Source organism: Podarcis liolepis, assembly GCF_965112155.1.
Source record: "Podarcis liolepis genome assembly, chromosome: 15".
In the NCBI taxonomy this organism is placed as follows: Eukaryota; Metazoa; Chordata; class Lepidosauria; order Squamata; family Lacertidae; genus Podarcis; species Podarcis liolepis.
In genome coordinates, this window is record NC_139566.1 from 38,769,044 (window position 1) to 38,793,167 (window position 24,124).

Consider the following 24,124-nt stretch of genomic DNA (forward strand, 5'->3'; position numbering starts at 1 on the left):
TGATAAAGGGCCTGGAAACCAAGCCTCATGGGGAATGGTTGAGGGAGTTGGGAATGTTCAGCCTGGAGAAGAGAAGACTGAGAGGTGGTATAATAGGTAAAGATAAAGGGACACCTGACCATTAGGTCCAATCGTGGCCGACTCTGGGGCTGCGGTGCTCATCTCGCTTTACTGGCCGAGGGAGCTTCCAGGTCATGTGGCCAGCATGACTAAGCCGCTTCTGGAGAACCAGAGCAGCACACGGAAATGCCATTTACCTTCCCTCCGGAGCGGTACCTATTTATCTACTTGCACTTTGACGTGCTTTCGAACTGCTAGGTTGGCAGGAGGAGGGACTGAGCAATGGGAGCTCACCCCGTCGCAGGGATTTGAACCACCAACCTTCTGATTGGCAAGTCCTAGGCTCTGTGGTTTAACCCACAGCGCCACCCGCATCCCTCCAGGTGGCATGATAGCTGTCTTCAAATATCTGAAGGGCTTTCACATGGAAGACGAAGCAAGCTTATTTTCTGCTGCTCCAAAGGGTAGGATCTGAACCGATGGATTCAAATTACAAGAAAGGAGATTCTGTCTAAACATTAGGAAGAACTTACTGGTGGTAAGAGCGGTTTGACAGTGGAATGACTTCCTCAGAAGAAGTTGGGTGGCCAGCAGCCAGGGATCCTTTAGCAATGGCCCTTGCATAGCAGGGGGTTGGACTACATGATACTTGGAATCCCTTCCAACTCCACAATTCTATGGTTCTATAAGAACATAATAGCAGTCTGCTGGATCAGGCCAATGGCCCATCTATTCCAGCATCCTGTTCTCACAGTAACCAGCCAGATGCCTGTAAGAAACCAGCAAACAGGATCTGACCTCAAGAGCCCTCTCCCCTCCTATGGTTTCCAGGAACTGATTTTCAGAAGAAGACTGTTATCGGAGAGCATAGTCATCATGACTAGTAGCCATTGATGGCCATCTCCTCCATGAATTTTCTAATCATTATTCAAAGCAATCTAAGTAGTCATCACTACTGTCTGCTGTTGGAGCAAGTTCCAAAGTTTAGCTACAGTATGTGCTGCATGAAAATGTACTTTCTTTTATCTGTCCCAAACTTTCCAACATTCAGCAATTCATTCATCCTGATGGTGTAAGCAATTTCAGGGGCGAGGAAACGTTGGCCCTCCGGGTGTATTTGGATTCCAACTGCCTTCAGCCCCTGCTAGCATGGCCAGTGGTCAGGAATGATGTGAGCTGTAGTCTAGTAGCATCTGGAGAGGCAAAGGAGGATCTCCATTCCTTAGCTCAGGGCAGTCCAATCTCTCAGGCCAAGCTGGCTGCAAGAGTACTTCAGCCTAGAATTCCACACACTGCCTTGTCATGCAGGGGGTGTGGGTGTGGGTGGGTGTGGTGAGCCCAAAATTTGACACCCCCACCCCCACCCCAGCCCTCATGCTGCCTTCCCAAATCTGGATAAGCAAGGTGCCAGGCTTTGGGAAGAAGGTGCAAGGCTCTGGCAGAGTCCTAGATCCCTCCTACCTACTTCCCAAAGCTGAGAAAGTACCAGTTTTCACATGAGTAGAATGTGTCCTTTTATTTAAAATGCATCTCTGGGTTATTTGTGGGGCATAGGAATTCATTCTTTTTTCTTTCTTTTTTTCAAAATATAGTCTGGCCCCACACAAGGTCTGAGGGACAGTGGACCGGCCCCCTGCTGAAAAAGTTTGCTGACCCCTGACTGTGCGGCTATTTTCTAAGAGAGACTCAACTGATTCGGACATTCTGTGCTTTCAGAAAACATATTGAAGGCTCACATTAATTTGACATTGTTATGGCTTTTGGGTGGGCTAGGGTGAATGTCTACCCCCCTTTTTTTAGTTCTTGGAATAGCATACCCAACATTTCTCCCATTCCATAATGATAATTTTACTATTTATACCCCACACATCCTATTGGGTTGCCCCAACACTCTGGGCAGCTTCCAACATATATAAAAACACAACAAAACATTAAACATTTACAAAAACTTCCCTATACAGGATTGCCTTCAGACAGCTTGGTAGTCAAATAACTCCATACTTTCCAACATTTTTCCAATGAAAATAGGGACACCCTAAGGAAAAGTGGGACATTCCGGGATCAAATCAGAAACCAGGGCAGCTTCTCTAAATCAGGGATGTCCCTGGAAAATAGGGACACTTGGAGGATCTGGAATACCTAAACTAGCTTCCTGGTTACAGAAAAACAAAAAATGGCTAGCCCCCCCCCCCAGCTATGGCTCTGCAAAAAGTTGAATGATGTGAGCTAGAAGAAAAGGAAGGCTTTTCAAGATATATAATCTTTTCATTAGGTAAATGTAAAGGGACCCCTGACCATTAGGTCCAGTCGTGGCTGACTCTGGAGTTGCGGCACTCATCTCGCTTTATTGGCCGAGGAAACCGGCGTACAGCTTCCGGGTCATGTGGCCAGCATGACTAAGCTGCTTCTGGCGAACCAGAGCAGCACACGGAAACACCGTTTACCTTCCCGCCGGAGCGGTACCTATTTATCTACTTGCACTCTGACGTGCTTTCAAACTGCTAGGTTGGCAGGAGCAGGGACCGAGTAACGGGAGCTCACCCCGTCGCAGGGATTCGAACCGCCGACCTTCTGATCAGCAAGTTCTAGGCTCTGTGGTTTAACCCACAGCGCCACCCGCATCCCTCCAGGTGGCATGATAGCTGTCTTCAAATATCTGAAGGGCTTTCACATGGAAGACGAAGCAAGCTTATTTTCTGCTGCTCCAAAGGGTAGGATCTGAACCGATGGATTCAAATTACAAGAAAGGAGATTCTGTCTAAACATTAGGAAGAACTTACTGGTGGTAAGAGCGGTTTGACAGTGGAATGACTTCCTCAGAAGAAGTTGGGTGGCCAGCAGCCAGGGATCCTTTAGCAATGGCCCTTGCATAGCAGGGGGTTGGACTACATGATACTTGGAATCCCTTCCAACTCCACAATTCTATGGTTCTATAAGAACATAATAGCAGTCTGCTGGATCAGGCCAATGGCCCATCTATTCCAGCATCCTGTTCTCACAGTAACCAGCCAGATGCCTGTAAGAAACCAGCAAACAGGATCTGACCTCAAGAGCCCTCTCCCCTCCTATGGTTTCCAGGAACTGATTTTCAGAAGAAGACTGTTATCGGAGAGCATAGTCATCATGACTAGTAGCCATTGATGGCCATCTCCTCCATGAATTTTCTAATCATTATTCAAAGCAATCTAAGTAGTCATCACTACTGTCTGCTGTTGGAGCAAGTTCCAAAGTTTAGCTACAGTATGTGCTGCATGAAAATGTACTTTCTTTTATCTGTCCCAAACTTTCCAACATTCAGCAATTCATTCATCCTGATGGTGTAAGCAATTTCAGGGGCGAGGAAACGTTGGCCCTCCGGGTGTATTTGGATTCCAACTGCCTTCAGCCCCTGCTAGCATGGCCAGTGGTCAGGAATGATGTGAGCTGTAGTCTAGTAGCATCTGGAGAGGCAAAGGAGGATCTCCATTCCTTAGCTCAGGGCAGTCCAATCTCTCAGGCCAAGCTGGCTGCAAGAGTACTTCAGCCTAGAATTCCACACACTGCCTTGTCATGCAGGGGGTGTGGGTGTGGGTGGGTGTGGTGAGCCCAAAATTTGACACCCCCACCCCCACCCCAGCCCTCATGCTGCCTTCCCAAATCTGGATAAGCAAGGTGCCAGGCTTTGGGAAGAAGGTGCAAGGCTCTGGCAGAGTCCTAGATCCCTCCTACCTACTTCCCAAAGCTGAGAAAGTACCAGTTTTCACATGAGTAGAATGTGTCCTTTTATTTAAAATGCATCTCTGGGTTATTTGTGGGGCATAGGAATTCATTCTTTTTTCTCCATCCCCCCCCCCCAAAAAAAAATATATAGTCCACAAGGTCTGAGGGACAGTGGACCGGCCCCTTGCTGAAAAAGTTTGCTGGCCCCTGCACTAGAGCAATGAAGGGGAGACCCTCACAAGAGGGGAGAGGGCTCTTGTGCTCAGGTCCTGCTTATGAGGTTCCCACATGCATCTCCTTGCTACTTCAATAACAGAATGCTGGAGTTGATGGGCCATTGGCCTGATCCAGTAGGCTCCTATTATGTTCTTATGTGGAGCTGGACACAGAGACATGCGTTGCTCTGTGCTGGATCCAGGCAGAAAGACTCTAGAACCCTGTCAGAGCCTTCATGTCTTCTTCCCAAATCCCAGCACCATGCTTACTTGGCTTACAAGGTCTGGGGTGGTGAGCTTTACCCCACATGCTAAATTTCTGGAAGGCAAATGAAGGCATATATTTCACATTAATGCTCCTCCTCCTTATATGTTTTGTGTTTCAAAAAAAAGGGGGGGGATGATAACTCTGCGAAATATTTCCTTCACCACCACTAAAGTAATAGAGAATTGTGGCAAATTGCAGATGTTCCAATTCTGGAATTAATGTTAAAAATTCTCCCAAGTTAACCTGAAAGTGAGGGACTCGGGGTGGGTGTGTCTGTGGGGGTTAAATGGGGAATATCCGCTCACCCCAACCCTCCACTCAGGATTCTGCAACACTGTCAGTGACCTGATCCTCCTGGAAAAGCATCCAGTTCAGCCCCATGAATCATTTGCTTTCAGGGGGTCCAGATATATTCAATAAAACATCAGGGCTCACAGGCTTAATTTACAACTCTCAGTCTAGCGGAGTCAGTGTTTGCACTGCCTTTGCTTGCTTTGCAATCAATAACATTTTGGGGCATTAGCCTTAAGGAATGTTGCTAATTGCCTCAAATTCTCTGCAGAGAAGGTTAAGCAAGATGGAGAAAGTACAGACTCAATTAAATGACATCAGAATATTGGATTTTTTAAAAAAAAAAAAAATTCACTCCATTATTCATCGGCAGTTACGCCAGTTTAGAAGCTTCTGCAAATATACAAAATAAAAGGAAGAGCAAGAGGCCATAAGGAGCCAAGCGAAAGACAAGTTATTGAGATGAGAAGATAGAAGTCCAAAAGACCCGCTGGTCTGTGAGCCAAATTAGGACTGGCAGGAGTCCTAATTCAGTCTGCAAATCTGCTTTCCCTAAAATGCACACCCTGCACTCAAAGATGCAGCTGCAAAGGAACTATCAGGAGTCTTAAAGCACGCTCCCAATTATTCCTTGACAGGCAAGGATTGCTGTCAGAGCTGATCAGCCGATGGGCACTGACAGCAAGCTCTGCTGAGACAAAGAACTCTGCAGCTGATCCCTGCCCAAAGTTGGGTTTGCCGGAAGTGCACGTAGCGTAGGGCTTGCTGTAAGCTGATATTTTTGTTTTGTTTTGGGCTTTTTTATTAATTTTTATTGAATGGTTTTATGTTACAAAAAACAATACAGCCATACTACCACTAAATATGATTAAGAAATAAAAATTGCATACATCGATATTTAGTTTGTTATTTGTTATTTACCGTCTTATTTCCTCCCAAACATTGCATACAACAACACACATATGTGCAGACACCCACACACCCACACCCGCACAGAAAATAATAATAATGAAAGTAAATATTTCCCCCCCTTTTATCTTCCAAAATCTTTTCTTCAACTTTGACTTCCTGTCAAGTCCCTTTGCATATGTTTTATCTTACATTCAAATGTACACAAAACAATAAACCTTTCTATATAATTTTTCTTATACATTCTGAAAACATAATAAATCCTTAATTGTAGTCCACCTCCTTTTAGTTCCTTTATCACTCGAATGCTAGCACGGAGTCAAAACTATTATTGTATTTTTGAACATATTTTTTATAAACATCCCATTTTTCCGCTAAGTTTTGCTTTGAGTTTCCTCTGAGTTTCCTAGTCAGTTGAGCCGTCTCCACCAATTCCTGTAATTTGATTTGCCAATCTGTTATTTTTGGAGTGCTGTAAGCTGATATTGTGGCTTGCCTCAGGTGCTGCGCAAGTGTTAAAATTGACTGGGGGGGGGGGGAGCTCACTAGATCACACCAGACTTCACAATGACACCAGGTGATTTACAGGTGAGCAGCAGGGGAGTGGAAGGAGCTGTGGGATATCATGAGGAGAGAAGGAGCTCTAGGGTTGGCTGGGTACAAGGCCTTATGGGGAGTAGCAGGAGCTGGGGGTGGTAGGGGTAAAGGGTAGGGAATAGACAAAAGGGAGAGGGGTGCGGTGGGGTTGGTGTGCGATGCGAACAGGGGCAGCACTGAGAATTGCATGCTACATTTCTGCTTTCTTATTTGAAAATCAACAAGCCCCTTGGAAGTTACGGAAAACGGAGGTGTAAATTCTCGATCAATATGTTTATCCTTCCATTTGCCGGTAAGCCCCACAGCCATCTCCTCTTATCACAGGAGGTACAGCAGCCTGATCAATAATAAAACATCAGCAGAGGGGATTGCTGCACAGAGCCACACGGAGGAGCGAGCTCCCTCTTAATCCCTGACAAAAAAAGTAAAATAAAACACCCATCCTTTGCAACCTCCTTGAGCAATTCAAGTGATTAAGCAACGATTCCCTGTAATTTAATGCACGGGTATAATTAAAGCGCTGTAATACATTCACGTATCAGTAACTCAGTCATGAACCTGCAACTCCCATCTAGAAAGATTAAATTCATTACAGCCGACAGATGCACCCTGAGCAGCCATCTGAACCTAACAGACCTGCCTTAAGTACCCTCCTTTGATCAAGTGTTAAAAGGCTGCGAGAGAATCAAAGTACACTTCCGGAACTGGGAAGCAGAGTTTCAATCTCTTCCCATTGTTAAAAAGAAAGAAGCTGTTTAAAAACGTAACAGGGGAGGATGATGTGTGCATAACAGCTGCTCAGTCAGGAGAGCCAGTGTGGTGTAGTGGTTAAGAGCGATAGACTTGTAATCTGGGGAACCGGGTTCGCTTCCCCGCTCCTCCACATACAGCTGCTGGGTGACCTTGGGCTAGTCACACTTCTTTGAAGTCTCTCAGCCCCACTCACCTCACAGAGTGTTTGTTGGGGGGGAAGGGAAAGGAGAATGTTAGCCGCTTTGAGACTCCTTCAGGTAGTGATAAAGCGGGATAACAAATCCAAACTCCTCCTCAGCCTAGGCCCCAGAATGTAGCTGGGGAAAAGGGATTATGCAATGGGCTACCTGTTCTTGAATTGTGAATCAGTTAAGATCAAATGTGTTCTTGAAAGCAACATATTCCTCTGATTCTGGAAATACGGATTTAGCTGTTTGATTTGGAGATATCGCATTGATTTAGGGGTGTAGTGGTCTGAATTAGGGATGGGGAGAATTTTTCTTCTTCTGCATTTTAATGAGGAGCTACCCGATCTTCACTTCTCAAATCAAAATGTGAATGGAAACTCGGCTATGATTCAACATTTGAACTTCTTCTGCAACGCCACTCCCCGGCCCAGTAATGTGTACCAGGTGTGTATATTTTAGGGGGAAGGGTGCATGAAAAGGCATAAGTAGGTGAAAAGAGCTTACATAATGCATTACACTGGGGAAATTTGCTTGCAAAAACATGTGTCAAAACTGCATATTAAAATGTGTTGGGGGGTTGTACCAAAATGCTAACAGATTTTCACAATGATTATTATTATTATTATTTTAATGCGGATTGCTTCAGGAAAGTATAGAACTGAATTTAAGATTGTAAAAGAAAGAGAGAGCGAGAGAGAGAGGGAATCAACATTGACAAATTCATCCATCCTTTGTCTGAATGTTCTACTGTTCCCCTTTTGTGATGGCCACTGTTTTATATCAATCTTTGGGGTATGATTGGCTAAAACAGGGTGAGGTGAGGCTTGCATGGTTCATTTACTCCTCTCTCATAATTTAAATTCTAGGGAGTCCCCACAGGATTGGCCAAAGCAATATGGTACAGCCTGGAAAATGACTAGCAGTGCCTAATGGTGCCTTATTTTGAAGAGCAAAAAAGAGGACGCTATGACGTCCATTCAAAGCAAATAAATGCAATTTGTCTCAAATTTTACCCCTGAAAAAGAGGAGATGTCCTGGAAAAAGAGGACACATGGCAACCCTAGTGCTGCAGGCTGATGTCATCCTCACTGGGTTCTCCTGGCCACTTTCCATCCAGCATATGCAGCATCCAGCCACCATTCAAGTGGCATCCAAGGAGTGCATTCTGACCCCACGACATGGACCACTATTTGCAGGTGGACACTATTCCTGTGTTGTTATGGCCATGAGTGTATATATACATATATATCACTTTTATCACTCTCTATGGCTTGAAGCCAAACTGCACCTCGTGACACAGTCCATGTTGGGTTGGAAGCCTTGTTGAAGCCACTCCACATTCCCACAGATCTTTAAAAAAAACAAAAAACCCAGTGCTGAGCTGAACCTTCACAGCACTTTTTTTGACCATTTTGTGATAGGTGGAGGCAAGTCTTTCTCAAAGGGTAAGGTGGGCTGTGTTTTCCTGATTTAAGTTAATGAGGTCACCATTACCAGGTCTCGGAAAACTTACAGCTGGAAGTTACAGATAGGTAGCCGTGTTGGTCTGCCATAGTCAAAATAAAAAAATTCCTTCCAGTAGCACCTTAAAGACCAACTAAGTTAGTTCTTGGTATGAGCTTTCGTGTGCATGCACATGTGTATCTGAAGAAGTGTGCATGCACACGAAAGCTCATACCAAGAACTAACTTAGTTGGTCTTTAAGGTGCTACTGGAAGGAATTTTTTTATTTTTACAGCTGGAAGTTAGATGGAGTCCAATTAGAACAGGTTTTCAAATTTAAATACCTGGGAGTCTTTTTTCACTACTTATAGCAGGACTTATAGCAACGTCAAAGCATTTTCAAGGGTTGTGTTGTAGTTCACATCAACAGGATTTAGCCATAGACTTCAAACTGCCTTCCTCCCCCGCCCCCCCACCAACGTCCCTAATATGCATGAATGATAAAAAGAAAAAGGGGGTGCACTTACTACAATTACAAACAGAGCTGGGGCCACAAAAGCCCAGATTGTGCCATTCTTCAGCGAAAGCCAGCAGCTGCAAAGAGAAAGCAGAAGGCTTACAAGGTTGCTCAGGACTACATATTCAAAACACCAAGAGCTGCGTCTAATCTTCTCCCTCCCCTAGTACAAGGGCTCTTGTGCTAGCGGATAGGTAAAGGTAAAGGGACCCCTGACCATTAGGTCCAGTCGTGACCGACTCTGGGGTTGCGGCGCTCAACTCGCTTTATTGGCCGAGGGAGCCAGCATGCAGCTTCCGGGTCATGTGGCCAGCATGACTAAGCCGCTTCTGGCGAACCAGAGCAGTGCACGGAAACGCCGTTTACCTTCCCGCTGGAGCGGTACCTCTTTATCTACTTGCACTTTGATGTGCTTTCGAACTGCTAGGTTGGCAGGAGCAGGGACCAAGCAACAGGAGCTCACCCCATCACAGGGATTCGAACCGCCGACCTTCTGATCGGCAAGTCCTAGGCTCTGTGGTTTAACCCACAGCGCCACCTGCATCCCGTGCTAGTGGATGGGTGAGTTTTAATGTTGCACAACAGAGGAATCCAACACATCAGCAGAAACTGGCCACACAGCTAGCAGAAGCTCAGGCAACAGACTGCACAGCCCATTGCGCAACAAAGCAAGCTGCTTATGCAACAACATCCCGCTAGTATAAAACATTTCACTAGGGGACAAGTATACCGCAAAATGACTTTTGACTTAGTACTACACTGGATGCAACTCCAGGTTTGTAATGTTCAGGGCCAGCCCCATCTTAAGCCATACTGAGCCACTTGAGTCTGGTGGTGGAACCTGGGTGGCAGAATGTACCCCCTGCCTCCAGGGACCCCTAGCTAACAGGACCAGTGGTCAGGGATGATGGGAATTGTAGTCCCAAACATCTGGAGGGCCGGGGTTTGCCTATGCCTGTGTTAAGCCATAGGAAAAGGGTCACAAGGCGGTAGTCCTATTGATTCCCCCTTCCTGCACAGCGGTTTTGGGTGGGCTTTCACTCAGACAGATACATCACAGGTGGGAAGCAGCAATTGCCTCTATTGACATGTCTCCAGGTGGTGGTGCTGGGGCAAATATACAGAAACACATGCAATTTGTCATTTGTTTGGCAGCTGAACTGGATAACATGTCATTCATCAAAGAACAACTTGCTGTGAGCATTACTTTTTCAAAGAGCAAGGGGGGGGGGAGTTATCCAGATTCTCTCTTCCAGCTGTCAGCAAAGAAGAGGAGGCAGTATGTGACTTATTTATAATTCTTTCAGATGTAAATAGAGACGCAGAGGAGAAATTCTGTTCAATTCACATTTTAATGCAAATGTATCTAATTCACATTTGTGAACCAAAACACAACTATTCCCCCCCCACCAAAACATCACTCTTTTGCCCTTTTCCATGTGTTGCAATGCAGTTGTCCAATCAAAAAGAAGTCTTCAGAAAAGTGTGCAAAAAATGCATACATTGGTGAAAATAAAATACCCAAATGCATTATGTTAGGGAAATTTGTTTGCATAATGTGTCTATTAAGCAAAGTTGCTAAGCAATCTCCCTTTTAAAAATGCATTATTGTATGCTGTTTTCACTAATATAGTCATTTTTATGCATAATTTATCTTAGTATGTGCATTGTTTACACATTACTTGGCTGGAGAACTGGGCTACAAAATTCAGAGAAGTGTGAGTGTAGAAAAATGGTTGTGTTTCAGCTTGCTTGTTGTTCTGGAAAGTACAAATTAGGTAGGTTCATCTCTAAATGTGAACTGAAGTAAATTTCTCCTCCAGTGGGTCTAAGACCCTTCTTATTCTCTTCTCTCTTTTTTGTCTTTGTCTTCCAAGTGGAGAGAGAGAAAGAGGCTTCTCTCTCTTTTCATGGCATGGAGGAAGTGGCTAGAAATAAGCTTTTCTCCAACTTAAATGCCCAACGAATCAGATCAGCATGTGATTGTTAGTTTCTGTTTTGCCACTGAGCAGCTGCTTGGAGTCACAGGACTCTGTTTACATTCCAGAGACAGTCCAGGCTATTGGAAGTCTCACGGGAGACTAGAGACGGATGTGACGTTACTGGTTTCCTGTTTCCTTTGTGCCTTTGTTTCAGTTGCTCTCTGCTTTCATAGAGAGAGGATGTCTTTTCTGTCTGCGTAGCTTAGAAATAAAACTCTTTACAATGTAGCCCAAACCTCCTGTCTCTTTCCTGTGCTGGAAACTCTGCTGAATGGAACGTCCCTTGGAGCCTTATCAAAGGCTCAGGTCGTTTTTCATCGGGAGGCGATTCCAAAGGACTTGGGGAAAGAAAATGAGCTTTATCAGCTTGGCCAAGCGGAGATCCTGACAGTGATTGAGATAAGATGAAGTGCTTCTTCACACAGTGCATAATCCCTTTGTGAAATCTACTGCCACAAGTTGTGGATGGCCATCCTGACTTGGCCCCAGACACACTGATTAGATGTTTGGAAGCTGTGGCTGGATGGTTACATGGGAGCTGGTTGAAGATAAATCCTTCAAAGACAGAGGTCCTTTGGCTGGGTCGGGACGATATAGGATGGGGGGGGCAACTCCCATCTCCTGCGGGGGCACAATTAGTGCCAGCACCATCCATTAAGAGTTTGGGTGTAATCCTCGACACCTCCCTTTCTATGGAGGCGCAGATTGCAGCTATAACAAAGGCGGCATTTTTCATCTCCACCAAGCTAAGCAGTTGGCTCCTTACCTCTCTCACCCTGACCTAGCCACTGTGATCCACACGACAGTCACCTCCAGACTTGATTATTGTAACTCACTCTATGTGGGGCTGCCCTTGAGACTGATCCAGAAACTCCAGCGGGTGCAGAATGCCGTAGCGAGACTCCTTACGGGGTCCTCGCCATGGGATCACATTCACCCAGTGCTATACCAGCTGCACTGGCTCCCAGTGGGGTACAGGATCAGGTTTAAGGTGCTGGTTTTAACCTTTAAAGCCTTATACGGTCTAAAACAGGATCAGGTTTAAGGTGCTGGTTTTAACCTTTAAAGCCTTATACGGACCCTCATGCCTACGGGACCGCCTCTACTGGTATGCCCCACAGAGGACCTTACGGTCTTCAAATAAAAACATATTGGAGATCCCGGGCCACAGGGAAGTTAGACTGGCCTCGACCAGAGCCAGGGCTTTTTCAGCCATGGCCCCGATCTGGTGGAATGCTTTGTCACAAGAGACTAGGGCCCTGCGGGACTTGACACCTTTCCGCAGGGCCTGCAAGACAGAGCTGTTCCGTCAGGCCTTTGGCCAAGGCACAGTCTGACCCCCTTTCTCCTTCTGTAATCCTCACAGAACTCTAACCCAATGGTTGCCATTAATTTGATTCTGAATTGATTTTAGAATGTAATTTAATTAATTGACTGTGTGATTTTATGTACTCTGTGCTATATTTACCTGTTGTTAGCCACTCTGAGCCTGGCATTGGCCGGGGAGGGCGGGATACAAATACAATATTATTATTATTATTATTATTATTATTATTATTATTATTATTATTATGGCGTTGGCATTACAAAGACATTAGATGGATTTGGGAAGGAAGGCCTGTCAATGGCAAGCAGACATGATATGGCTCTATACTACCTCCAGGATCAGAGGCAGCAAGGGCTGTTCGCCTTCATGTCCTGCTTATGGTGTCCTGTAGGCACCTATAGTTGACCACTGTCACAAAGAGGGTGCTACTTGATAGAGGCCTTTGGTCTGGTGCAGCAGGGCTCTTCTTTTATACACCTTCCCAAGCAATTGTTTGAACTTGGTTTGTGTCAATCCTCCCATTGGTCACATTTCAAAATGGAATGGATATCCTTGACTATGGACATTTCAAGGGTAGAATCAGTAACCCTCAAATCTGTGTATTACTGCTCCATGGGGTAAGCTTCTGCAGGGATATAGTTGGAATGCTTCCTGGACAGGAAAGGATACATGGACTCCTCCGTTCAGGAAGGAGCTTACTGTTCAGGCTGAGAAATTGCCTGGGCAATGGTGGTGTGAAACAGCTGTGGCAGGTTGTCCAATGCCCACCCACTGTTGGACCCAAACAGTTCTTCTATATTTCAGAACTTACTTGTCTTTTCCATAGCTTTCCACAGCTGATGTTACTGAGATGACGCAGAGCAGCAGTGGACAGCCTGCATATTCAAAATGAGAAGAAGAAGGAGAAGAAATTTGTTAGACCAATTTATCCATGTATGCAACTACAGCAGCAAGAATGTTACTTGCCCCAAAGTGAAAAGAAACAGAAGTCTCAGTAAAGGAAGAACAGATACGAAAATTGTTGGACTATGCAGAAATGGCGAAACTTACCAGAAGAATAAGAAATCAAGGTAACAAACTTTTTATAAAAGAATGGAAATGGTTTATTGAATATTTACAGATAAATTGTAAACAGATAAAAACATTAGCAGGATTATTGTAATAACCTGCAGTCTTATTTACAGTAGATAATTAAATGAGTAAGTCAAATTAATTTAGATATGCAGAAGATACTAAAAAATAAATTTAAGGAACTGCAGGAAGAGGGAGATGGAAGTCACATTTTGAAATGTAAAATTCATTGTAAAACTAATGAAATGTATACATTTGAAAAGCATAAATAAAAACTAGAAGAAAAGAAATGAATTTGTTAGACCATTCTTTCTTCTTACTTGTCAGGTAACTGACATCGGAGGGAGAGGCGAAGGGGAGGCTCACAGTTTCTGCTGGCGAAGGACCCAGCAGCAGGGGGAGAAACAACTCAGTAGAGGGGGAAGCCAATCAGTGCAACACCAGGGAGAAAGGGGGGCAGATGGGGGAATCGGAGGGAGGGCTCCAGGACTCCTCACTGGACATCAGTGAGGAGAGCCCAGGTCCTCCGCTACCCACGCCTTCCCTGCGCAGAAGACTCCCGCGCAGTGAGAGGAGGAGGAGACTGGGTGTCAAAAAACTTTTATGTTGGAAGAGGTTCAAGAAACGCCCACTGACGGATTCTGCCAGCGACTGAGGCAGCCACGATGAGAAAGGGCTGTGCAGTCAGAAAGGTTTAACAAGGCAAATTAGCCTAGAGAGGCACCAGTTTACGCACGAGTAACTCATAGCCATTACATTACTGAAGAAAACAACAACAACAACAACAGAATAGGCTTGCTTCCTCTAATTCCTTTCTGTCACAAGCAGACTTACATGTCCCATGTCAGTACAAAGTCTATCAAATCTATCTGTCATCTATCTATATCTTTCTATCTATCTATCTTTTCTATCTATTATACCCTGCCTTTTTCCCTGACAGGGACTCAAGACAGCTTACAGATAAAAGAATAGCTAGAACATAGGGGGGAAATCATTACACACAATTAAACATTGATAGAATCAAAACTATATATATATATATATATATATATATATATATGCAGGTTTTGGTGTCTTCGGGTGTCTTCCCGTGTAAGAGTTGGGGTGTCTAGGCGACGTTTCGACGAGGTCTCACTCGTCATCTTCAGGCTGGTGCTTTCGGCTTCTTGTTACTGGAACAGAGCAGGATCTCAGTGTTTGAGTTCCTATAAATACTGTTGAGGGGGTGTGGTGTATAGCCTCCAACGTTCTGGGCAGAGAGGAAGTTCCCAGGTTAGTGTGCCTTTTCTTCTTTTGTTCCTTAATTACTTGAGGGATATCTTGAGTGATTTCTTGAGTGATATTCTGAGTACCACTTAGGTGGGTCATTAAGTGTGGATTAGTTGCTAAAGCTTTCGTGTCTTGACCTCTTGAGCTTGTGAAGAGTTTTTCTGAGAAGATGGCTGTACTGCACTTAGTTGTGCTCTGGCTTGGCTTCGTGTATAGGGGCGAGCTGTGGTTTTGTGCCCTGTGCCAGCCAGATCTGTGTAGGGATTGCAGGGGGGTGCAGCATCCGGAGGTGCCACTATGGTTTGGCTACTGGATGGTGTCTGTAATTTATCTGTGGAGAGGGTCTGGGTTTGGGTCTGGTGTGGTTGATTGGTGATGGCGTTCTGTGTGCCTCTGGTTCTGGTGTCGGTTTTTGTGGGGAGGGCTAATTTCCAGATGTCTGGCAGGCGGGACGTGTCGTCACGCTTGTTCATGTTGTGAGGGTGTTTCTCTATCTCGATGGCTTCCATGATTATTCTCTTGTGGTGATGTTCCATGTTAAAGAGCAATTTGGAATCTGCAAAATTAAGCACCAGCCTGAAGATGACGAGTGAGACCTCGTCGAAACGTCGCCTAGACACCCCAACTCTTACACGGGAAGACACCCGAAGACACCAAAACCTGCATTCCTGTACCCGTGAAAATCTACGAAAGCAAATATATATATATATATATATATATATATATATATATATGCATAAAAATCTATTAAGACCATACAACTAATTACAATACAAATAGCACTACATCAGTCCTTTTTATAAAGGGACAAGATCCAGAGGTGGCTGGTGCCCATTGGGACTGGTGGGTTGGAAAGCAGGGAGCCCCACCTGCAGATGGGGCCACAGACAGGCAGACAATTGATTCTGTCTTTCCTAGTTCTACAATCGCAGCACTCGCATTAAGGAGGAGGAAGCCAATGGGAAGTTACCACCAAATGAAATGGTTGAAAGTCAGAAAACAGGCAGATGAGGACTGGTTGAGGGCAGACTGAGGTTGGTGGAGCAGTGCCCCATTTGCCCTATTCAGTGGCCCCCTTCTGAAGTTCATTTTATTTTGTTATTATATTCTAATCCCACTTTTTCTCCAAGGAGCTCAAGGTGGCAGACACCCTTCTCCCCCCTCTCCATTTTAACCTCACAAGAAGCTTGTGGAGTAGGTTGGGCTCAGGGACAGTGACTAGCCCAAGGTTACCCAGTGAGCTTCATAGCTAAGTGGTCTCAAAGGGTCCACTCCCACACTCTAACCACAACTGCTGGGGAAGGTTAGTGGCTAAGGCTGAAATCTTATACACATTTACACAGGAGTAAGTCTCATTGAAAGGGACACGGGTGGCGCTGTGGTCTAAACCACTGAGCCTAGGGCTTGCTGATCGAAAGGTCACGGTTTGAATCCCTGTGACGGGGTGAGCTCCCGTTGCTCGGTCCCAGCTCCTGCTAACCTAGCAGTTCGAAAGCACATCAAAGTGCAAGTAGATAAATAGGTACCACACCAGCAGAAAGGTAAACGGTGTTTCTGTGCGCTTCTCTGGTTCGCCAGAAGCAGCTTAGTCATGCTGGCCACATGACCCAGAAGCTGTATGCTGGCTCCCTCGGCCAGTAAAGCGAGATGAGCGCCGCAACCCCAGAGTCTTCCACTACTGGACCTAATAGTCAGGAGTCCATTTATCTTTACCTTTAAGTCTCATTGAACGAATAGGATTCATGTCTGCAAGATCCTCAGTAAAGTGTGGAGAATTCGGTTACAGAGGTACAAGAGTACACAATCTGAAACTCACAGTCTGAAACTCTGAAACTCACAGGGACTTTTGGAAGCGAAGGAAGTCTAGTACTCAATATAAAAGTAGCGATGGAAGAAGTGGACACACACTGCTAGTCTTATATTTGGGTTTAGTTTTTAGGTTTTATTCTGCAAGGGAGATTAAGAGCTTTTTTGCAATTATGAGCTCCCGTTGCTCAGTCCCAGCTCGTGCTAACCTAGCAGTTCGAAAGCACATCAAAGTGCAAGTAGATAAATAGGTACCACACCGGCAGGAAGGTAAACGGCGTTTCCGTGTGCTGCTCTGGCTCGCCAGAGCAGCTTCGTCATGCTGGCCACGTGACCCGGAAGTGTCTGCGGACAGCACTGGCTCCCAGCCTCTAGAGTGAGATGAGCGCACAACCCTAGAGTCTGTCAAGACCGGCCTGTACGGGCAGGGGTACCTTTACATACATACATATATATATATATATATATATATATATATATATATATTCCATCCAAGTACCAAGCATAAAATCTGCAATGATACCTCTGGAATTCAAATGTAGCACCTGATATCCTGCTCTTCTGACCGTTCATTTTTCTTCTATTCATTGTTAGTGAATAATGCTAATAGATAAAATGACACACATGTTTTACCAGGGTTTGAATAATTTGGAACTGCATTATTGTACAAATAAGTAAGAGAGAGAGAGAGGGAGAAGTCATTCACATTTCTTTTTAAATAATCAGAATGCAAATTTTAAAACTAGCTGCAACAATTTTCAGGCAGTATAATAATGTTACAGAAATGCTTTGGGAAAGTGAATGTTAAGGGAGCTTGAATGAATTATAGCATTTTGAATATAATCTTCTTATATTTCCTAATATGATTTCTATGTATTCATTCTTGAAGGCACGTTTCCTCTCCAAAAGAGCTTATACCCCAAATACAACTAGATCTTCTAAACAATAAACAAAAAAAAAAGCCTTCCAGTACTTCTGACAGCAAGTCTTCTGCAAGAATCCTCTGTTTTTGCAAGCCTGTTTACCCGCAATGAAAAGAGGTCCCATTTTCATTATTTGGGGTGGGGGAGCTTTGACTTAGATCCTCAACCTCAGCCCTCCAGATGTAGCTAGCAGGACCAGTGGTCAGGGATGATGGGAATTGTAGTCTCAAAACATCTGGAGGGCCAAGGTTGAGAAAGTCTGACGTGGATGGAAGTGACTTCAATGGCAGCTGTACTTCCCAGTTCCTCACCTGCCCAATGTGCAACCAATGCTAGAGAGAGAGGGAGCCATATTGCAGCACTCTGTGTGTGTTTATATGTAAATAAAGTAGATTAGCCAAAATGCTGAGTTGCTGAGGTCTGTCACGCATGATGTGCAAACTCCGCGGATCCCTAAGTGTGCCGGTGTCGATTGGCATTGGTCGCTGTGATGTTCGGGCTGAAGAAAGCTTTTGGAGCTCCCGAACGATCGACCAGGATGGAGGGAACATGCCAGTTGGGCATGTGTCTCTGCCAGGGTCCTACTCGAGTGTAGGCTGAACTCCTGACAGTATCAACTGTTGCAACATCATCTTGCTTTCCTTTCAGTTGTGAATCTCTTCTCTTGCTTGTGTACCTTAGAATCTTGCCTTCTGAACCTGACGCCCGCTGATGAAATTGTACTGCTTTTGGCGTGAAAAAAGATCTCACCCTTGCTTGCAAGTAGGAGTTGCTGTCATGTTTAGGGATCGGAGCCTGACAAATAAACAGCAAGCCAATGGATCGGCCCCAGCGCCTTTAACAGAGTCCCCTTTTTGACACCCGAAATGCTCACTTGCAAACGTTCAGCACAGCCATAATGATTACTTTCTAGGACAGCTATATTATGTTAACTGACCCTTGTGAAGGAAGAGGGTAAACTTGCTGATGGCCAGGAGTTGCAATTTGTCCAGAAAACCTGATCAATAAACGTGGCCCTGAACCGCGGTTATTAAAAGGTGATCGCTGGCCTTGCTGCTGTAGATAACAATATTCTGTATCTTTGATCCGGCTTCCCAGAAAGAAAGAAAAAATCTAATCTCTCTTGCTTCTGCTCTCAGCACTGCCTCCCAGGAAAAGCAATATCACCCTCATCTCCTTTAATAACACTCCAGAGTCAATGGCTCCCAATCCAAGCCTCTAAAAATAGCTTCCAAAATAGAAAGTACAACGACGTCTCCCTGGAGATAATATGATCGGCACAGTTACCGCATAAAAATGTCACCAGCCAGTTACTCTCTCTTGAGAGCTTACCAAAAGGGGGCGGGGGAAGGGAGAGTGTTGTGCATAAAAACTATTGAGTTTTCAGATCCCATCCTACTGTTCTAGTAGGGGTGATTTGCTCTAATGAATGGCAACCTATAACCCTAAAAGAGGGAAAATGTAACTGCATGTTTTTGGGGAAGGATAATCATGTTGCAATGCACGCTGAGAGAAAAGGTTTGCTTTCACAAGGCTGCATAGGTCCCAGGGCTGAATAGAATAGAACAGAACAGAATAGAATAGAATAGAATAGAATAGAATAGAATAGAATAGAATAGAATAGAATAGAATAGGTCAAACCCCCTACAACGCAGGAATATTTTAGCCCAACGCAGTGCTCAAACACATGACCCTGTGATTAAGGTCCTTGTGTTTATGTCGGAGAACATGAGAAGCAAATTTTACCTGTTTGCTAACTTTACTTATATAGGTCTATGTTCCCAGGGTCTCTAACACAGGGGTGGGGGACATTATTTTATCCCAAGGGCCACATTTCCTTCTGGGCCACCTTCTGGGGTCCACATGCCAGTGGTGGGCAGTGCTAGAGGCAGAAGTGAAGCAGAACAAGAGATGCACATTTTACCTTTATACATTCGGCTATTTTCTACACACACCCTTCTCCGTTCTCCATCCAGGGAAGCAAGAGGCTTCGCCAGAGTTCAACGATACATTCCAGTCAGGCAAAGACATCTCAGGAGGATGCAAATGCAAGGCCCTGTGAGTCTTCTGTGCCCAAACACACATGGTGGTGCTTGGGCTGGTGCAGAAGACTCAAGGTGGGGCTCAGGAGAGAGTGCAGCCTGGAGAGAGGCCTGGGGGCCATATGAGAGGCCCCTGAGCCCAGTGCTTTTTTCATGGGGGTACTCAAGTGTACACAGCACCAGTACCTTCCACTCTCCATGTTAAAAGTGTGGTGCTCACTTTAACAACTTAATGGTATGTACCAACAGCTTTCCCCCCTAAATTAAAGCACTGTCTAAACCTGAAGTTCCCTGAAGTTCCCAAATTGGAGTCAATTTGACCCCCCCCCCTTTCTCTTTTCCATTCTCCTCCTGTGATGAGGCTGTGTTTTTTATGGTTTAATGGTTTAATGTTGTATTTTAATCTTGTTTTTAAGTTGTATTCTTTCAACTTGTTTTTATTATTGGTTGTTAGCCGCCCTGAGCTGGGGAGGGCGGGGTATAAATAAAATTTATTATTATTATTTATTATTATTCCAGACAAGAAAGCTGTATTGCACTCCCATCCTTATTACAGTAATGGAAAAAATACTTTCATGGTCTACACCTTTTAAAAGATGCCCAAAAGATGGCAGGGAAGACTCCTGGCCAATTTTGACCGGCAAATAATTGCACAGGGCCTGAGTGACAGGCAAGCAAACAAACAGGTTGAAGAGGAGCAGCAGGTCTGGGGGGGTCTTGTTAGTCACACACACACACACACACACACACACACACACACACACACTGGGGTGTAGGTCCTCAGCAGATGCCCATGTATGCCAATCCATGTTGCCAGCCTTCCGGTCACCCCAGCCCAAGGGCCAACAGTTGCTGTAGCTTCGTGGTGGGTCATCTACTTTGCATGCAGAAGGTGGCAGTTTCAATCCCTACCATCATCAGCTAGGGCTGGGGAAAATTCTCTTCCTAAAACCCATGGAGAGCCACTGCCTGTCAGTGTAGACAATACTGAGATAGATAGACTAATGGTCTGGGTCACAGAGTAATAGAATCATGGAAATATGGAGTTGGAAGGGACCTCTGAGGATCATCTAATCTGACTCCCTATAAGGCAGCTTCCAATGTTGTACTCGCCTCCCTTTCTCTGAGACGGAACGACATGTTAAGTATCAGAAAGTTGTCCCCTGGCTGTAGGTGGGGAGGGGGCACAATTTTGGCCCATCGTTACCCAAAGGATAAATGTTGCTGTTTCCTCTGTCTCATCAAGAAACTTTCTGTCTTTGGAGGGAGGTTCTCTCTTTGTCCTTCTTTGAAGTGAAAACATCAAATATCTGTGCAATCTGCTCTGCGCTTTTAGGGACGAAGTGGGTTTAAATTGGGGAGGGGAAATAATAAACAAATGTGCAGGGAAATATCAATGCCGTAACATTCATTCTGCAGAAACATTTCAGACAAGTCTGTTTAGGTGGTATATAGCCTTAACCTGCTTGCTTTACCCAGAGCATATCGGAGATGTCCCCGGGATTTAACTTGATTATTTATCAGCTTAAAACTGCACTGGAGAAGAAAATTAAATAGAGAGCTCCCTGGCAAGATAATAAAACTTATGCAGATGAAATGCCAGGCAGTCATCTGGATAACAAGAAGAACTAATTCCATGAATGTAAAATGGTCTGCAGATCACCCTCCTCAGTTCTCGTCTTCTTGGTTTTAATGGAATATTAGAAGATAAATTGGCAAAATTCCGGTGGTGTTTGGTAGGATGCGGTGGCCAAACAACTGGCGTTCATTACTCTGAAATAAACAGATTGACTCACTAAGAACCAACCATTTGAGACACAGGAAAGGGAAGAAATCAAATTCACTTACGGCCATAATGCTGGGTTTTCTTTGATAAATCTACCTACAGATAATGTAACACCTGCCACAAAGGTGCTCATGCATTTCAGCACCTGCTTGGGCATCTCATGGTTGCTGCCAAGCTGTGAGATTTGGACTATCTTCCTGGCTTCCCACACTTGTGCTAATGCCCAGCCACGGACATTGCAGAGTTTTCAGGAACTGCTTCCCCCTGTGAAGGCTGAAGAGGGCGGATGACCAGGGAGCCCATTCGCAGAAAGGACACCCACGAATCCCCTCACCCCCCTTGAATGAAAGGCAAGTGAAAAACCAGCAAGAACAAAACAAAACAAAATCCCACCCATGACTCCCTGATTTTTTTCCCCTTTGATAATGTTTGAATACAGTTTCTTTTCTCATTATTTGATGGAGAATATTAAAGGAGGGGAGAATGAAGCTTTCTTTCTTTTCTTTCTTTTTGACGCAACACAAATAAAAACAAAAATATGCTTAAGCCCTATGATTTGCAAGGTTCTTTTTCTCTCTTTCTTGGGCATGCACTTGGAAAAGGTATCTCCTGCTTCTAGAAAACAGTATAGTCCAAAAGGATATTCACTTCCAGTTTTCTGGGGAGGAATTCATCTTGCCAAATTGATTTTTTTTTCATAGCCTCTAGGAAAGGAGGCCAGGAACTTCCTCTAGCATAACAGCAAAGAAGCAATTGCCAAGTGGCAAAATCTATCTTTCCAAGAGTTCAGAGCCCAGACTCCCACCAGTTCCTCCAAGCTGAAATCCCAAAGGAAAGCAAGCAAATAAATAAACCAAAATGGCCTGGAAGGCAGCAGAGAGGTTAAGTGAAAAAGTCCAGCAGAAACCATTTTTCATATGACAAACCATCTTATTAAGCAGGAGGAGGAGGAGGAGGAGGAGGAAGAAGAAAGAAGAAGAAGAAAAAGAAGAAGAAGAAGAAGAAGAAGAAGAAGAAGAAGAAGAGGAGGAGGAGGAGGAGGAGGAGGAGGAGGAGGAGGAAGAAGAGGAGGAAGAGGAGGAGGAGGAGGAGGAGGAGGAGGAGGAGGAGGAGGAGGAGGAGGAGAGTTTGGATTTGATATCCCGCTTTATCACTACCCTAAGGAGTCTCAAAGCGGCAAACATTCTCCTTTCCCTTCCTCCCCCACAACAAACACTCTGTGAGGCGAGTGAGGCTGAGAGACTTCAGAGAAGTGTGACTAGCCCAAAGTCACCCAGCAGCTGCATGTGGAGGAGCGAGAAAGCGAACCCGGTTCCCCAGATTACGAGTCCACCACTCTTAACCACTGCACCACATAGAATCATAGAATTGTAGAGTTGGAAGGGACTCCAAGGGTCATTTAGTCCAACCCCCTGCAATGCAGGAATCTGAGCTGAAGCATCCATGACAGATGGCCATCCAACCTCTCCTTAAAAGCCTCCTTCTGAGGTCTACCACCTTCTGAGGAAGTCCCTTCCACTGTCCAACAGCTCTTACTGTCAGAAAGTTCTTTCTGGTGTTGATTCAGAATCTCTCATAACTTGAAACATTGGCTCAGGTGCTACCATCCTGAGCAGGAGAAAACAAGCTTGCTCCATTTCCCATGTGTAACACGAAAGATGGAGCATGCTTGTTTTCTCCTGCTCAGGGGAGGAGGACCCAATCCAATGAATCATAGAATCATAGAGTTGGAAGAGACCACAAGGGCCATCGAGTCCAACCCCCTGCCAAGCAGGAAACACCATCAGAGCACTCCTGACATATGGTTGTCAAGCCTCTGCTTAAAGACCTCCAAAGTAGGAGACTCCACCACACTCCTTGGCAGCAAATTCCACTGTTGAACAGCTCTTACTGTCAGGAAGTTCTTCCTAATGTTTAGGTGGAATCTTCTTTCTTGTAGTTTGGATCCATTGCTCCGTGTCCGCTTCTCTGGAGCAGCAGAAAACAACCTTTCTCCCTCCTCTATGTGACATCCTTTTATATATTTGAACATGGCTATCATATCACCCCTTAACCTCCTCTTCTCCAGGCTAAACATGCCCAGCTCCCTTAACTCAATGGTGAACCACAATTTTTTACACAATTTTTTTTTTAAATGTGATGTGCCACTTAAGCCTCTCCTCCTTCCGGAGGGGAGGGGTTGTGACCAGGAGACGATTCCCTCACCTTCGCTGGTGCGCCACCCCCCCCAGCTGGGCACCCAATCGGGTGCCACCGGGGAGGCGTGGTTTAGCCGCTCAAATGCGGCTGTGCCAGCTTTCCCTGCCATTCACTCCCGATCTACTGCAAGTGACCCACCCACCACTCCCTCTAGGGCGTAGCTTCTCTCTTGGCCTTGCTATAGACCCATGGTTGGTCACCCTGGTTGACCAGGGGGCCTGGTAGGAGTTTTTTCCAATTGGCAAATTGGCACCGGCCTCTTGGTTTTTTCTCGCTTACCTCGTAGCAATCGTCACAACTTTCTTGGTATTTGGCGGTTAGGCATTGGAATGTGTTGTTGGTGTATGGAAGGTTAAGGTGTGGCCATCGCCTACCCCTTCACTTTTGGGTATTTCGTTAAAGGAATCTGGCGGTCGTGGATCCTGTCAGATGCCCGCTTTGTTGGGGGGCCATGGCACGACCCTCGGTGACATCAGAGGAGAGCTTATAGTTGTATTAGCATCAACAGGCTCTCCCTACTGGTGGTTAACCCCTCAACAGACTCACCCCTCTCCGAGTGGGTGGGGTCAAATTTCCAGTGGTCCAATGCCTAAGCCAATACCTTCTCAAATGCTGTAATCAATAAAGTTGTGGCCTTTTCTTGCCCATTAACCTAATATACTGTGTCCACATGTTTTCATTCCCCAAGCGGGGATCGGGTCCTCAAATCACAAATGTGATTTAAAATGTGATGTGCCACTTATCTTCTGCTCTGAATCACTTAGGCAACAGGGCAATTT

General features: G+C 45.2%; 1 protein-coding gene across 3 annotated transcripts in view; it reads right to left on the minus strand.

The window, feature by feature from the left end:
• The window catches only part of ADGRD1 (adhesion G protein-coupled receptor D1), a 283,150-nt gene that overhangs the window by 55,850 nt on the left and 203,176 nt on the right, over positions 1 to 24,124 (minus strand). For all 3 annotated transcript variants that reach the window (XM_083476427.1, XM_083476426.1, XM_083476428.1), the window contains 2 exons: positions 13,061 to 13,124; positions 8,951 to 9,017 (listed from right to left, as the gene is read on the minus strand). In XM_083476427.1, the coding sequence (XP_083332553.1) occupies positions 8,951 to 9,017; positions 13,061 to 13,124 (131 nt within the window). The remainder of the gene's footprint in view (positions 1 to 8,950; positions 9,018 to 13,060; positions 13,125 to 24,124) is intronic.